Source organism: Prinia subflava, chromosome 15 (genome assembly GCF_021018805.1).
Source record: "Prinia subflava isolate CZ2003 ecotype Zambia chromosome 15, Cam_Psub_1.2, whole genome shotgun sequence".
Classification (NCBI taxonomy): Eukaryota; Metazoa; Chordata; class Aves; order Passeriformes; family Cisticolidae; genus Prinia; species Prinia subflava.
Window position 1 is genome coordinate 2,542,804 of NC_086261.1, and position 15,517 is coordinate 2,558,320.

Genomic DNA, 15,517 nt, shown 5'->3' on the forward strand with positions numbered 1-15,517 from the left:
AAGCTACACGCCGGGCTATATAAGCGACCTCGCCGCCTCGGCGGCGGGAGGCTCGCACACAGCCCGGCTCCGCTCGGCGCAGGGGAGCTTTCGGGAAGCCGCAGCTCGCTCTGTTTCCCAACCGGCTGCAAATCCCCAAGCCCGCAGCTGACAAGCCCGCGGATCTCAGCTCGGCTGGCGGCTCCGTGGCTAGAAGACGGGACTCTCCTTAATTGGAGTTTTTATGGCTTTTTAGGTAAGAGAAAAAACCCAACTCAATCCTGCTGCTTTCCCTTCTGTGGCAGATAGTGGTCGTAGAATTCTCTTGTGCTAAGACGGTGTAATTAAGAGCGACTGGGATTGAAGGTGAGGCGGAAATTAATTAACGGGCAGATGACGGCACAGAGGTTGAAAAATATCGATGGGGATGCAGGTCCCTGCGTCCCGCTCCTCCCTTCCTCGGCTCAGCTAACGGGCTTGGGAAAGGCTTACTGGGACAGCTGGAGCGGGGGTTTGGGGGGCTTTGCTCACGTGGGGCTGTTTCATCTCCCGCGGCTCTGTCCTGTGCTGGCTTCCCCAGCCCCCTGCCAGACAGGGGACACAGGCAGTTCCAAACCTTCCCTACTGCCAAGGTCCGGCCGCTTGAATCTCCCCTCTTCTAGCATCGTGTGTCTGGGTACAGAGGGATTGTATCCCGATCCCAAACCCAGTGCTGAACAAGTTGCAGTCAGCTCCAAAAATAGTTGCCAAGTAGGAAACAGGATTAATTTTTTCCTGGTTATTGTCTGGCTGCAAGTTCACGACCCCATCGTAAGCCCACAAAACACCACTCATGTGTTGCTTGTTATTTTTGCTTGACTGGGATTTGCTGAGCCATAATCAAAGTATTTCCTAGTCCCACATTCCCCAGTCTCAGAGGGGATGGTTAGTACCACTTACAACAAATAAGTGTTCTCGCCACTGGCTGCTCTTTGTCAGCCCCATTTTATGGGTAAACTTAGGCACCAAACAGCTGGGGCAATATTCTCCCCTCCTCCTAGTTCATTAATTTTGGGTCCATAAAATAAAGCACTTGGAATTCCAGCTGGTGTCACTAGGGATAACACCAGCTCCATGGGTACATTCAGAAATGAAATACCCAAATGATTGATGCTATACGGCAAAGGGACTGACTGAAAACAAAATCCGAAGTGGCTGAGCTGGTGAATAGTGACATGAAGCCCCAGTCCCCTATCTGTGCCTGGGGGTAAAGGAAAATATTGAGCTTCTTGCTACATTTGCAGGGAAGACTTGGCTTGTGCATGGGGTTTTCTGCTCTCAGAGGTGCTCAGGATCTTTCCCTCTCCTCACACTCTGGGATGTACTGGGATGTTATCGCCACACTCTGCCCAGTTTTCAGGCAGAGGGATGGAGCCATGAGGCTGTCCCTGCTCCTGTGGGGAGTAGAGCTGGGTGCCGGGGGGGCTGCTGAGCTGCGTGGGCTGTGAGAGATCCCTGCAGAAGTATTTAAGCTGTTCCAAGGCATGTTAAGGAGATGCTGTTACAAAGCAGTGCTCTGCAGAATAGATTTGGGCTCAGATGTGATAGCGAGAAGCAGGGGGGATGAGAGCACAGATGTGGAGCCCCTGCTGATCCCCACTGGGGGAGTCAGTGAAGAGCTGCTGGGGGTGGGTGAACAGGGGTTATAAGTGGCCCTGTGGCACGTTTTGGAGTGGTTCAGCCTGGGAGAAGCTCCCCCAAACCAGCAGGACCTGGGTGAGCTTCGACACAGTCGGGCTTGTCTCTGCAGGACTGGGGAAGGCGTGGGACGGCTGCGGAAACTCCAGGAAGCCCCTGATCACCTCTGGAGACAACAACGGTCACCATGAAGGGCTGGATTCTCCTCCTCCTCTTGGGAGCCACATCTGTTTTAGGTGAAGGTTAAACGTTTCCATTCCAGTCCCCGTGCTGTCCCCTGCCCATGCCAGTGCAGGCACGTCTGCTGGCAGCCGCTGAGCCAGCAGACACAGCCCGACATCGATGCTGGGTGCTGGGCTGGGTCACTGCGGCGTTTGCCCGGCCACACAGCTTCCACACAAGGGCTGGCTCCCATCCAGCCCCCAGGGTTCGGGCAAAGCCTGTCTGTGAGTCAGTGAGCCTCTGGTTCATCAGGGATGAGCTCCCCGGCCCGCTGGCCACGCTGGGACCATCCCTGGCTGCTGTCTCTGAGATCCCACAGTGTCCAGTGTGCACCCAGAGGAGGTGGGCATGGGGCAGAGCTGGTGCTGGGGCTTAGCTCCCCAGTTTATATGGAACTGGTCCCAGCAAGTACCCCAGGAACTAGCCATGGCCATCAGCTCCCCTCGGGCAGGCAAGTGGCCAGCAAGTTCAGAAACCTGTTCTTGTCCCATAGAAACGACCAATATTATCCACTTTGGATTAATTTTTCCTTGAGCATGGATAGAAAGGATATTTTATCTCTCCAGCTACAAAAAGATTAATTGATCTGAGCTGCTCCAACACAGGAAGTACAGAAAAGGTCTTCTTAGGTGATAAGGGAAATAGAGAATTTGTATCATACCTGAGCTGCAGGGATGCTGTGGAATATCTCTATTACCTCCTTCTCTTGGCATCTCCTGCACTGCATCCTACAGGAGCTCTAACCGGCCACAGTTCAATGGGAAAGCTGTAATATTCAGCCTAAGGATGCCTAATTCCTTGACTCTAATTTATTCTTTCATTTATTGACTTTTAGGACAAAGGATTCTGAAACCAACCCTCAGCAGAGTCCAGATAGGACAGAGAACCTTCAGCCCGCTGGTAATGCTCAGCTTGGAGAGTAAGTCAATTCCCACCTTGGGTGGATTTTCCTCACTGGACAATTTTCCCAACAATTTACAACTAACCAACATTATTTGAGAAGAAGAGGACATTTAGGGTTAGAATCATTCTATGACTCTATGATTTAGGCAATGGAATAAATGTTAATCATCCACGACCTCCTGTAGGGTTTTGGCTATCACTGACACACTCTGTTGGCTCCTCTCCTGGAAAAGGGAAGGTCAACGTGTGACCACAGCCCCAGCTCCTGTGGGAGGCATGCGCAGGCTGGGAGGGTGAGAAGAGCCCAGGGATGGGCCAGCACATGCTCTGACCTGCCCTTACGCTGCCCAGCCTGTCCCCACACCCTGGGTGGTTTGTGACACCATGCCTTTAGAATTAAAGCCTGTGGGAGATTAATTACCTGCAGAGCCCACTCTGCTCATTAATCCCTCGGAGATGCCCCGACCTCTCATCTTTACTGTACAGGGCTCAGAATTTAAATTCCAGCAGGCACTGAAAGGGCTGGCCATGTTGTAGGATTTGGGGATTTGCCCAGCCTTTTGCCTAGCTCCCAGCAGCTCTCTTAGCCACTGGGAAGAATCTAAGCACCAAAACCATGGACACTGAAAGGTCCCCTCCACGTGCTGAGAGGTATTTTTAGGAAAACTACCAGTAAAATAGTGGATGATACAAGGCAGCGATGCTGGGGCTGGTTCCCTGGCTGGCAAACCCTGCCTGAACCAACCCTCTGCCCACAGGTACGAGGAGCAGCTCTCGCCGGGGAGACCCAACCTTCACCTACGTCAGACGCAGTATGTTCCTGCTGGCCAGTGCCACGGGGCAGCCCTGTCCCTTCCCATGTCCCCACCAATGCTCGACCCCTCAGATTCTCCCTCATCCTCCACTTTCTGCTTTTCCTGCTGTCAAAATGCTACCCAGAGCCATATAATGCCATTTTCCTCCACAGGATTCCCCTGCTCATTTCTTATCATCAGCCCTGCAGATTAAAGCAGCTGATCCCAAACAATCTTAGGATCTTGCTGAGATCCTATTTGAATCTGCTGCACATTCAGTTTTTGCCTGGGACAAGCACAAATAGGCATTTATTCACAGGATGTGACCATGTCCCCAAGCCCTCCTCCGGCATGCCTCAAATGCTAAATAATTCATGGATCCCACTGCTTGGGATGCTGAACTAGAGATGCCGATGTGCCAACAGATGAAACCCATCTAAGCCAAGCACTCACTCCAAGCCAGACATGACACTCTGATATCTGCTTCCACTTAAAGCGTCTTTCCACCCACCTGGTTTTATAAGACAGGATTGTTTTTAACCACCCATTCACAATTTGAACAGTCCAGCCCTGTGCCTGTCTGTCTTTCTAGGAAACAAATCAACCTTCTCTATTACAAATTGGGTGGAAGAATAGGTATGGGAGATGACATAGCACATGTCTCCAAGAAACTTCATTTTTAGAAACTTTAGTCACTAGTGCATCCTCATAAACATTATTAGAACACTGTCATTTTTAAAAAAGCCCAAACCACAGACTTGGAGTGGATCTCGTCCATTCAAAGTACCTTAAATTAATAACATCTAGTAGGCTGGTTAAAAATTGCTTTAAAAATCTAACCTCATATTAAATTCTCAACGGGTTTTGCAAATTTTCTCTGTTTTACCAATCAGCTGGCTCCTGACATGTTCAGCCTGCTCGGTAGCATCTTAAGCTTCTGGTTTGCACTCAGTAAAAGTGGTGCTCACAATAGGACACATGCTGCCCCTATAGAAAACATATGTTGAAATTTGGTTAAAGACATTCAAAACAATCATACCAACAATTTTACCCCTTTTTTATAACTATTTCACCATTTTACCTTTTTTTAAAACCATTTAACCACATTTGAAACAGACAAGTGTTGCCCCTCAAACAACATTTAAATGAGAATGTGTGTTTGATTTACTTAAGCCAAAGTTACTCAACACTAAGCATGAGCTGCCTGCACTTTGCTCTCTTTGGGTTTATTTAATCATCCTGAATTTGGTAGCCTGTGGGGAATTAAGTCAGAAGCCTTCAGACGCCTTCTCATGCTTTAATTCCCAGCTCCCTGAACATGCTTTGAGTTTGTTTAATCCATGTGGTGCATAGTATCCAAATGTATAGTCTGAGCTCTACAGAAGCTGCTAAAGTCCATCTGCCTGTTTTTGGGCAGCTGTATGTATAATGTGCATCTCAGTAACACACCACTGATGTTATTCAAGGTCCACTGGTGCAAGATTCAAAAAGGTTTTTGTCTCCATGGTCGAAATGGAGCGAGTGCTCAGCAAAGTGTGGCCAAACCGGGGTGCAGAAGCGTACCAGATCCTGCCTAGCTGAGCGCTTCTGGGGCGTGCACTGTAATGAAGCAACTGAGGAAGGGCGGCTCTGCATTGGACATGTTTGCTCAGGTGCTCCTATAAACTCACTTATGGGCAGGGGAGGATGTCGTGGTCTCACCACTGCTCAGGTGTTGTACTCCCTTGGCTGTCATTTTATCATCTTTCTCTCCTTTGACAGAATTTAGTGATTCTCAAGCAGGGCTGGAGAGTACAAAGAGAAGAGCAGGGGGAGTTCACAGACAAACAGAAAGATAATAGGGACTCACAGTATCTTGGGGATATAGAAAAAAATCTCATAAATCTTGTTACAACAGCAGTTCTCAAGGTGGAGTCAGTGACTGCAGACAGCTGTCTCCATGCAACCTCCAGGAAAGAGATAATTTGGGAATATCAAATTGCCATAGTCCCTACTGAAGGGGCTTGTAATTAATTATATTATTCTTATAATCCTCCTTTTAACCAAATAATTCTGAAAAAATTCTGAAAACATATTTTGTGGAGAAAAGTTGTTCCAGGTTTTCCCTGATTTCTTACATTTATTTCCATCTTTGAAATATCAGATAGCTTCTGTACAGGGACACTCTGTGATTGTAAAAAGAATGATCTGAGCCTTGGGAAAAGACAGATTATTATTTAGGATTAATCACTATAGGTAAATGAGAACAGAATAATATTTGTGAGCCCAAATGTTAAGCCCATTGGGTAATGCTCACTTGGCAATTATCCCACATCCTGCCCAAGCCAGGATACCATTGAATAAGGGGAGACAGCTTTTGGGATAGACCAAAATCACAACTTCTGGGCATGCACTGGTTAGAGAAACCTAGAAAGTTTATGACATTGAATTTGTAATTTTGCCAGGGTTGAGCTAAGAGCTCACATGCTGATCTGGATTCAAATTTCCCTGAAATTCAGCCCTTTGGGGAAGGTAAATAACAGTTTCTAGCTGTAATTATATCCACGTGGCTGATTTCTACTAATTGTCAGGTTCAAAATGACATCGTCCCTGCCTTTCTAATGCACAGCTGTGGATAATCAGGAAAAATATGTTTTGGATACAATTTACTCCTTATGTGCTATTTGCCTTATTGCATCTAAATTAAAACCAGACGCGAGAACGTGCTGTGAGTGTTGTGGGGAACTGAGGCTGTTTTTTGACCTGTCTGCTTCTCCTCCAGCCTGCAACATCACCTGCCCCATGGGCCGTGTCAATGCTGACTGTGACACCTGCATGTGTGAGGATGCCACCCTGCATGGGAAGGTGTCTCTCGAGGATGGGTCACCTGCTGCCGATGCCCGGGTCTACCTGCAAGCCAAGAAACTCAAGCTGTTGACAGTGGCTGATAACAGAGGCATGTTTAGGATCCCAGGGGTTTGTCCTGATGGGAAAAACACCCTTAAAATAAAGAAAGCCAAATATGCAACAGCGACTGTCACCGTGCCTGAGAGCAACCGGAGAAACCTGGCAATCCAAGTGCAGCTGCACCGATCAGGTAGCCCCAAAGATGGGGGATGGAGGAAGCTTTATGCAGGCATCAGAAATAAACCTCGGTTTTATGAGAGGAAGAGTAATGAGATGGCCTTTTCCTTCTCCTGCAGGCAAACCCTACGTTTTCAGGAGCCCTGAGGACAAAGCCAGGAGAGAGGGACAGAGTGTGTCACTCTGCTGCGATGCCCGAGGGAGCCCAGCTCCCGACCGCTACTTCTGGTAAGGAGCTTGAATCTCATCTGCCAGAAGTCTTAGCAGTCCTATAGATGTCAGTTTTATCTCCTTGCCATCTCCACAAATGGGGGGGGGGTTTAGCTGTAAAACAGTTAAATGTGCTGAGAACTGATGGCTTCCTCAAGATGGCACAGTATTTTCATCTGCTGAGGGATTCACTGGAAAAACACATGAAGAAAGTGTTTAAAAACCTCATCAGACACAACTGACAGCTCTGCCTGCCTGCCAGCTGTCCGGCAGCCACACTGCAGTACTGCCAGGAGTAGGGGAAAAAATTTAGGTGATGCCACCTAGCCAAACAAAAACCTCAGGGACACTGAGGCAGGAAATCTGGCAAAATCCACATAGTAGGATGCAGGATTAGGCCATTGCTGTGCTCCAGCCAGAGAGTCAGTCTCTGTCCCCTTAACTGTTCCTGGCAGGTACCACAATGGCTCACTGCTGGATCCCTCCTTGTACAAATATAAAAACAACCTGATGCTGAAGAACCTGAAGAGAGAACAGTCAGGAGAGTATTTCTGCAAGGCCAGCAGTGCCGGGGGGTCGGCAAAATCCCAAGTTGCCAAGCTGGCTGTAATAGGTAAGAGAAAATGCACCTGATACTCTCCAAGCAGCTGGGGAGGTGTTGGTGTGCAGGAACCAGAAACTGTGGTACATCTGGTAAAGAAAAGTCACAGGAAAAATACTTGAGGTTTATATCATTCATCTGTTTGCAGATAAGCTTGAGTGAGCTGGCTATGAACCAGACGCTCCCTACAAACCAGAGCTCTGGATTGCAGGTGGCCTATCAACCTCAACCTGCTGCTGCCAGGAGATTTCTCACTGTACTTGCTGCCTGACATGGGAATACTTCTGCTTGTTTAGGGTTGTTTTGAAATTTTTGGGATATATTCTAGTCTTGCCATAGTCAAAAAGCCAGGCAGAGCATTTAGCTAAGGGTGGGCTGGATGACCATAGTGGATAAGCAAGAGCAAGCAGGATCCTGCAAACAGCTCTTAATCAGGGTCCTAAAGCTAAAGCTGAGCTACTTGTTTCATGGAAATGAGTTAACCAGCTCATCAGAATCCTGCAAAAACCTCACTGCTTTTAGGAGCAATGTTTAGCTCTGAGGTTTCAGACAACATAGCAATGACTGTACAATTATTTCATGCTGCTAATTAAGAAATCCTATTCAACAGGAAGACAAGAGGCAGCCTGTGACTCTCAACCCCAAAGCCACCTCATCCGACTTCCTCACGATTGCTTCCAAAAAGCAACAAACTCCTTCTATTACGATGTGGGCAAGTGCCCAGCAAAGACCTGTGTGGGGAAGGTGGATAAGGGACTTCGGTGTAAGGACAATGTCTCCTACTGCTGTGGGGTATCCAAGATGGAAACCAGAGACATCTCCTGCGATGGCTACACGCTCCCCACTAAAGTCATCGTTGAATGTGGTTGCAAAATATGCACTGAGACCAAAATAATGGTTCGAGGCAGAGCCACAGCAGCAGATAATGGTGAGCCACTGAGGTTTGGCCACATCTACATGGGGAACAAGAGAGTGAGTATGACTGGCTACAAGGGAACCTTCTCCATCCACATCCCAGCAGATATGGAGAGACTGGTTCTAACTTTCGTGGACCGGCTGCAGAAGTTTGTGAACACAACAAAAGTTCTGCCCTTCAAAGAAAATGGAGGTGCTGTATTTCATGAGATCAAGCTACTAAGAAAGAAAGCCCCTGTTACACTGGAATCCACCGAAACCAATGTGATTTCTTTGGGGGAAATGGAAGAAGATGATCCAATTGCTGAATTAGAAATTCCTCCCAATGCATTTTATAGGAAAAATGGAGAGGTCTACAGTGGCAAAGTGAAAGCCAGTGTGACATTTCTGGATCCAAGAAACATCTCCACAGCCCCTGTGACACAAAGTGACCTGAACTTTGTAGATGAGGAAGGAGATGTATTTCCACTCCGCACATACGGCATGTTTTCCGTGGATTTCACAGATGAACAGGGCACCGAGTCCCTCAATGCCGAAGAGGTGAAGGTTCATTTGGATGCTGCTCAGGTCAAGATGCCAGAGCATGTGCAAGAGATGAAGCTTTGGTCCCTGAACCCAGAGACAGGGTTATGGGAGGAAGAAGGGGACTTCAACATGGAGAAAAGCACCCGGCGCAAAAGAGAAGAGAGAACCTTTTTGGTTGGGAACATGGAGATCAAAGAGAGGCGTCTTTTTAACCTGGATGTCCCTGAGAGCAGACGGTGCTACGTCAAAGTCCGAGCCTACAGAAGCGAGAGATTTCTGCAAAGCGAGCAGATTCAAGGGGTTGTGATTTCTATTATAAACATGGAGCCAGAACCAGGGTTCTCCTCCAACCCCAGAGCATGGGGCCGTTTTGACAGTGTAGTCACTGGTCCCAATGGCGCCTGTGTGCCCGCCTTCTGCGATGAGCAAAACCCCGAAGCCTATGGTGCTTATATCTTGGCAAGCATGGGGGGTGAAGAGCTCGAAGCTGTGCCCTCTGCTCCCAAACTCAACCCTGCTGCTATTGGGGTGCCACAGCCATACCTCAACAAGCTCAACTACAGGAGGACAGACCACGAGGACTCCAACATCAAGAAAACAGCGTTCAGTATTAACATGGCCAAGCCAAGCCCTAATTCCCCAGAAGAGAACAATGGCCCTATTTATGCCTATGAAAACCTCAGTGAATGTGAGGAAGCTCCACACAGTGCTGCTCACTTCAGGTTTTACAGGACAGAAGGAGACCGGTATGACTACAACACTGTTCCCTTCAGTGAAGATGACCTCATGAGCTGGACCGATGACTACCTGGCGTGGTGGCCCAAGCCCATGGAATTTAGAGCCTGCTATATTAAGGTAAAAATAAATGGACCCCAGGAAGTGAATGTAAGATCTCGTAACATGGGTGGGACACACCCACGCACCATTGGCAAGCTCTACGGCATCAGGGACGTGCGCAGCATCCGCGACCCCCGGCAGCGGGACGTGTCGACAGCCTGCCTGGAGTTCAAGTGCAGCGGGATGCTCTTCGACCAGGACCGCGTGGACCGCACGCTCGTCAAAGTGGTCCCACAAGGCAACTGCCGCCGAGTGAGCGTCAACAGCATGCTCCACGAGTACCTGGTGAACCACCTCCCCATGGCCACCAACAACGACACCAGCGAGTACACAATGCTGGCACCTCTTGACCCACTGGGACACAACTATGGCATCTACACAGTCACTGATCAAGACCCGAGGATTGCTAAGGAAATTGCCCTGGGTAGGTGTTTTGATGGCACATCTGATGGCACATCCAGAATCATGAAGAGCGATGTTGGCGTTGGGTTGACTTTCACCTGTACAGAGAGGAGCACAACAGAGCAAAGTGTCTACCAATCTCAGAGGAATTTGGGCCCACAGTCTCGGAGGGACTCAGCCCAGCAGTCTCCAAGGAACGTGGGCCAGCAGTCTCCGAGGGACTCAGGCCAGCAGTCTCCAAGGGACTCAGGCCAGCAGTCCATCCTGATTCTGCCAGGGCAGAGCCCCGTGTACCAGAGGCCGCCGGCAAGCCGCCGAAACAACCAAGCCAGGATCCCAATGACAGGTCAACGTCCCACCTACTAGAGCTGTATAGGAACATTGGTAAAGTCACTCTTGCTCAATTAAATATAATTTGAAAGTAACATCAACCCGCTAAGTAACGTAATTGAAAGCTGGTAGGTGTCATTATTTAAGAGACATAATTAAGGTGCCTTTTTTTTTCCCCACCAGAAAAGAAAGACGTAAGGCCAGAACTGGGGGCCAGCAGAGGCAGTGAGTTTGTGTCTTATTAAATGTATCCATAAAAATCTCCTTTCTGCCTGACATTAAACAGCTTCACATGATAGCCTAAAGGGAAGACTAAACACATGGTTCAATTAAGTCATGTACATAAAACATTCTTCTGTTCTGCATCTGCAGACTTTGCCAGCCCAAGTACCTGTACAGTAGTTGGTAACATGAAAAGGAATAAACTGATTTCCTCATACTGAATTCAACTGCAAGGTTTCGTACTTGAAATGTAAGTATTTTATTTATTTCTAGCTTGTTTTAGAATGACTGTATTCAAGTTAAACTACTGGCAGCTGCATTTCTAAGAACTCACATGCTCAATAGCACAGAGAAGCCATGTGGATTTGTAGGCTCCACGTAGATATGGCTAGAGTTTTCTCTTGCTTCTTGCATTATTTGACAAGAAAATCCATGCTCTATGATAGGGTAGATTAATAAAAAAAGTAATTTTGTAACTTCAACAACGTGTGTCACTTTTGTGTTTGAAATGCCCAAGTAAATAAACCACATGTACAGCTGACCTGCAGGATTTCATCATTCTGTTCACCAACAGGTCACAACTTTATCAGTGTGAGACTGATCCTGGATATGGATGAGGGGTTTTGTGGGTGCCTGGTTCTCCTGCAGCTCCAGGGTTTGGCCATGGCATGCTGCAGTCAGGGAATCTCTCCCCAGCTTGACATGTGGAGAGTCAGCAATGGTTCTGGGAGAATCAGAGCAGCAGGTCTGGGCAGGGATGAATTAAGGAGTGGCACAAGATGGAGGCAAAAGAGGGTGGGAATTCATGCATTAAGGATGTTAGGAAACCAGGCAATGTAGAGCAGTGCAGGGTGGAGATATGGAGAAGACAGGCTTCCCTCCACACTCAGCAGCAGTGACCACAAGAAGCTGCTCTTAGCTGAAGGTAAAGCTGCCCACAGAAGGGGTCAGTGATCCCTCTCCAAGTGACCTATTAAATTGTCCTTTCAATCCCCCACTCTTTCTAGAGTGAAATCAAGGACCTCACAGCACAGGCAAACACTGGCAATAAACTTCTGGGGTGCAGACAAGCCAGCAAGTCTCTGACACCAAAATTCCCAAGAAAGATCATAAAGAAGTGGACAGTGCTATTGGATGCAAACTAGAATTCAAACGCATGCTCCAGCATGGATTTCCTTCTCCTACCCAATCCCCTCCTAAGGATATGAAGCCAGTTCTAGGCCTATGCTGCCATACCTACAGCCCATCAAGGGCATAGGGAATGCTTCAATAGTGTTTAGCCAGCTTCAGAAGTGTTTCTCAGGTCTGACACAGGGCAGGCTGAATTATGCTTTAACACATAAAAACACCCCTTAATAATCCCCTTTTTAACGCAAATTGACAGTTATCAAAGAAAAGCAGAAAAGGAAGAGCTGTGGAATACTCTGGCACATCCTCTTCATACCAATGAATTTAGACTCTGTGTGTTTTCTTTTGTGTCTAGTCTGCTGCAAGGGCTTGGCAGGAGCCAGAGCCAAGGTGGCCAGTGGGGAGCATTAGCTTGGACCTTCCCACAGAGCTCTTGGCTTGTGCAGAGAAATGTCTCTTCCCTCTGCTCCCCTCCTCCCCTGCAGACAGACAGCCAAATCCCAAACTTAGTTTCATCACTTTGAAAGTGAAGTAACACAAATGACTTCCACAGACTAACCCAAGAGATAAATGGATGAAAGCACGCTCAGGATCTGATCCCTGTGCTGCATGTGGGCTCGCTAGTCAAACACAACAGAGTACAGGGCTCTTCCTTCTGGGGAGAAATGTGTGTTTAACAGCACTGAAACGGTCACGGCCCTACAGCCTGGAACAGCCAGAAGCTCTCCAAGTTTCCCCAAACTGTTCCCCTCTGCAGCTTAGTGCTGACTTGGAGGAACAAACTAATCTGTGCACTCACTGAGTCCCTGAGCTCTCCCGGGAGGCTGCTGGCAGACTGTGCTGGACACAGAGCAAGACAGAGGTTTCAAACACGGGTGTTTAAGCACTACCAACAGAAAACAACCTTGACACAGCCACCACTCAGTGCTAACACTTCACCATTACTGATAAGCCATCATCCCAAATACATTAAGAAAGGTTTATATAGGAGCAAAGCTGCTATATAAAGCAGGGTCCTGGCATCACAAATCACAAATTTTATGCTACAGTTCAATGTCAGTTCTGACTCCTCCAGCTTGTGTTTATGGTCACTGTGTGGCAGTGTCCTTTCTGCAGCCTGAAACCTAACCCACACTCCCACATATCAGAGAGCATCAGCTGGAGGAATGCAGGAAGGCTGGGACTCAGCTCCTCCCTTGGCCTTGGCCTTTGGACCACCAACCTTGAGGAACAGACTGAAGAAGGAGACCTGGCTCCTAAACATCGGCAGGTTTGTGGCTAATGGCAAAGCACCTCCCATTAAGGTCACTTAGCTTCCAATCTGCAGATAAATCCAGTGACCTATCCCTCCTGTTTTTAAAGGAAACTCCTGTTCCCAGAAGCTATCAGGATGCTAGCAGACAGGATAAACAAAAGAAGAGATATTCTTGTCTGGCCTCAACCAGCAAATTATTGGGGGATTTTGCAAACAACTTTATAAAAAGGCTCAAGTACTTTGATTAGTCAGTTATACTTTTTGTTTATTTGTAATGTATTCAGAAAAAAAGGGATAAAGAGGTTTCCTAGGAAGCAGGGGAGTAGTAAGGTTGCAGAACATGAAACAGATGCACCTAAATGTGAGTCACCAGCATCCTAGGAAATAATCACTCCCTCTATTAACATTTGTTTGAAATTCATGATGAAATCATCCCTATCCAACACCAGAGCCCTTCTGGTGCCCAAATATTTTGCAGTTCTGCCTGTGATTTGGTTCCAGTGATGTTAAATTGAGCCATAGTGGACGATGGGTCTGTGAATACCTCTGTTGCTTTCTCTCTCTCCTCTGAGAGGAGGACAGCTGTTTTATTTTGCTAAGATCCTGTTCCAATGGCCAGGGTAGCTGTACTCAACCTCATCAGTGGTGCTGGGGATCCAATCACTGTGTCTGTGTTCCAGAGTCAACCCTGACATGCTATTCCACACCTCATCAGTGAATGCCCCATTTTTTTCTGTTCTGCAAAAATGATCAGATTTTCATTACTTACTGAGTTAAATCCCTGCAGAGCCAGGTGAAAGCAAAGTTTCCAAAGAGACATTTTGGCTAACAGCTGCCTGGGGAACACCAATTCCATTTAAAACTTCTCTACCATGCCAAAAATAGCATGCCAAAGACTTTCTCCATAAAAAAATAAATTAATCTTACCTTCTTTTGCTCCATAAAATGACTTGGGTAAAGTTGTGCATATTCAGAGCTAGGACATTAACTGTTAAACAACACAGAATAGTCTAATCTTTTATGACCTCTCACACAGAAAGCAGAAGAAGCCTTAAAGCAAACTCTGCACAGATCAAAAGATTAAGTTACAAGTACATGGGATCCTGGCTGCAATATGGTTTAGACATTATTCACTATTAAACAACTAACTGAAGGGGTTCTGTACCGAATTTTCACCATCTTCTGTCCAGCTGTCCTTGGTTTTCACCCAAAAGGGATGCAGCGAGCTCCATCTACAGGGATTCTGGGCACATGCTACCTCAAACTTTCCAAAAACACACGGAAACTCTTCCTGTTGCTTTATGCTTGAGTGAGAACCTGATAATTACTGTCTGCCAGCAATAGGTCTCACACCAGGCGTGACCTAAAAATGAGGATGAAAGATACACAAAGGAGTTAAAAGAATTTTCCTCAAGTCACTGCTAGGAAGAAGCTGTTGATTTAACACTTTGGTTATCTAAAAGCTTTTAACCTGGACTCTTTAGCCTCAACTTTTGACACTCTGTTCTTCCTGTGAGAGTCATGCCTTGATGTTCATTTTGCTTAGGTTATAATGAACAAGAATTAACTTTCCAGTGTCCAGGGATCTGGAACATCTGAAAAGTTGCATCCTGAAACACTGAAATTGTCAAGTCCCAGTTAACTAAAACACTGCTCTTAAGTCCAAAACTCTTTATCATTAGTGCTTAAAATTACCTCTAAATTGGTGGGGTATTGCCATACAGTGAAGCAGCAACCCCCAAAAAACTCTCCAAACTACCCATCATCCCCACAAATACACAAAAAACTCACTGACTCACCCACCCTTCTATTGGCATAAAGTGGTTACTAACATTTACAGACTCATCTGAATAGAGCAAAAACAAAGTGACTCCACAACTTTCACTTGCAAAAAGTAGCAGGGAGCAAAACATAAAAATACATCATTTTCTTGGAAGTGAACTTGCCAGATTTAGAATTTCTGCAGCACAAACTGCACCAAGTCTGCGGTCAGGAACAACAGGAATTCTCCACAGGAGCCTGACTTCCACCTTGCTGTTATTTCCAGTTTTTGACTCTGATTCATAGGCTTGGATTTCTTGGAGGACCATGTGTTTTGGAAAACCTGTCAGAGGCAATTAATTGATGGACTAATGGCAATAGATGAAAAATACTGCAGCAGCTGCTTTAACAGATGCTTCTTCAGGAACATTTTAATCCTTGTGATATGACAAAATTTTTTACATTTTTTTGCTTTTACTTCAGTAGAACTTAGAAAAAGCAGGAAAAAACTAGCAAATATTAGAACAGATTCTAAAATACAGCCAGTCTTCGCTCTGCTGTTATGCTCAGTGCTACATTATTACTTTTAAGCCAAGAAAATATAAGAATCACAAGTTTTGGGGTTCTTGACATGAAATACTCCTTGTATATGCCACTAAGAAAAGACAGACTGAGGAAAATCCTGGATTAGAT

At 46.8% G+C, this 15,517-nt stretch overlaps 1 protein-coding gene across 1 annotated transcript; it reads left to right on the forward strand.

The window, feature by feature from the left end:
* CILP (cartilage intermediate layer protein) lies at positions 1-11,221 on the forward strand. Its single transcript, XM_063412705.1, has 9 exons — positions 1-235; positions 1,769-1,892; positions 2,714-2,797; positions 3,540-3,593; positions 5,042-5,227; positions 6,337-6,651; positions 6,758-6,866; positions 7,304-7,461; positions 8,060-11,221. Exons 2-9 carry the CDS (start codon positions 1,844-1,846, stop codon positions 10,492-10,494), a joined length of 3,390 nt encoding a protein of 1,129 aa, XP_063268775.1. The 5' UTR covers positions 1-235; positions 1,769-1,843; the 3' UTR covers positions 10,495-11,221.
* The last annotated feature ends 4,296 nt before the right edge of the window (positions 11,222-15,517 follow it).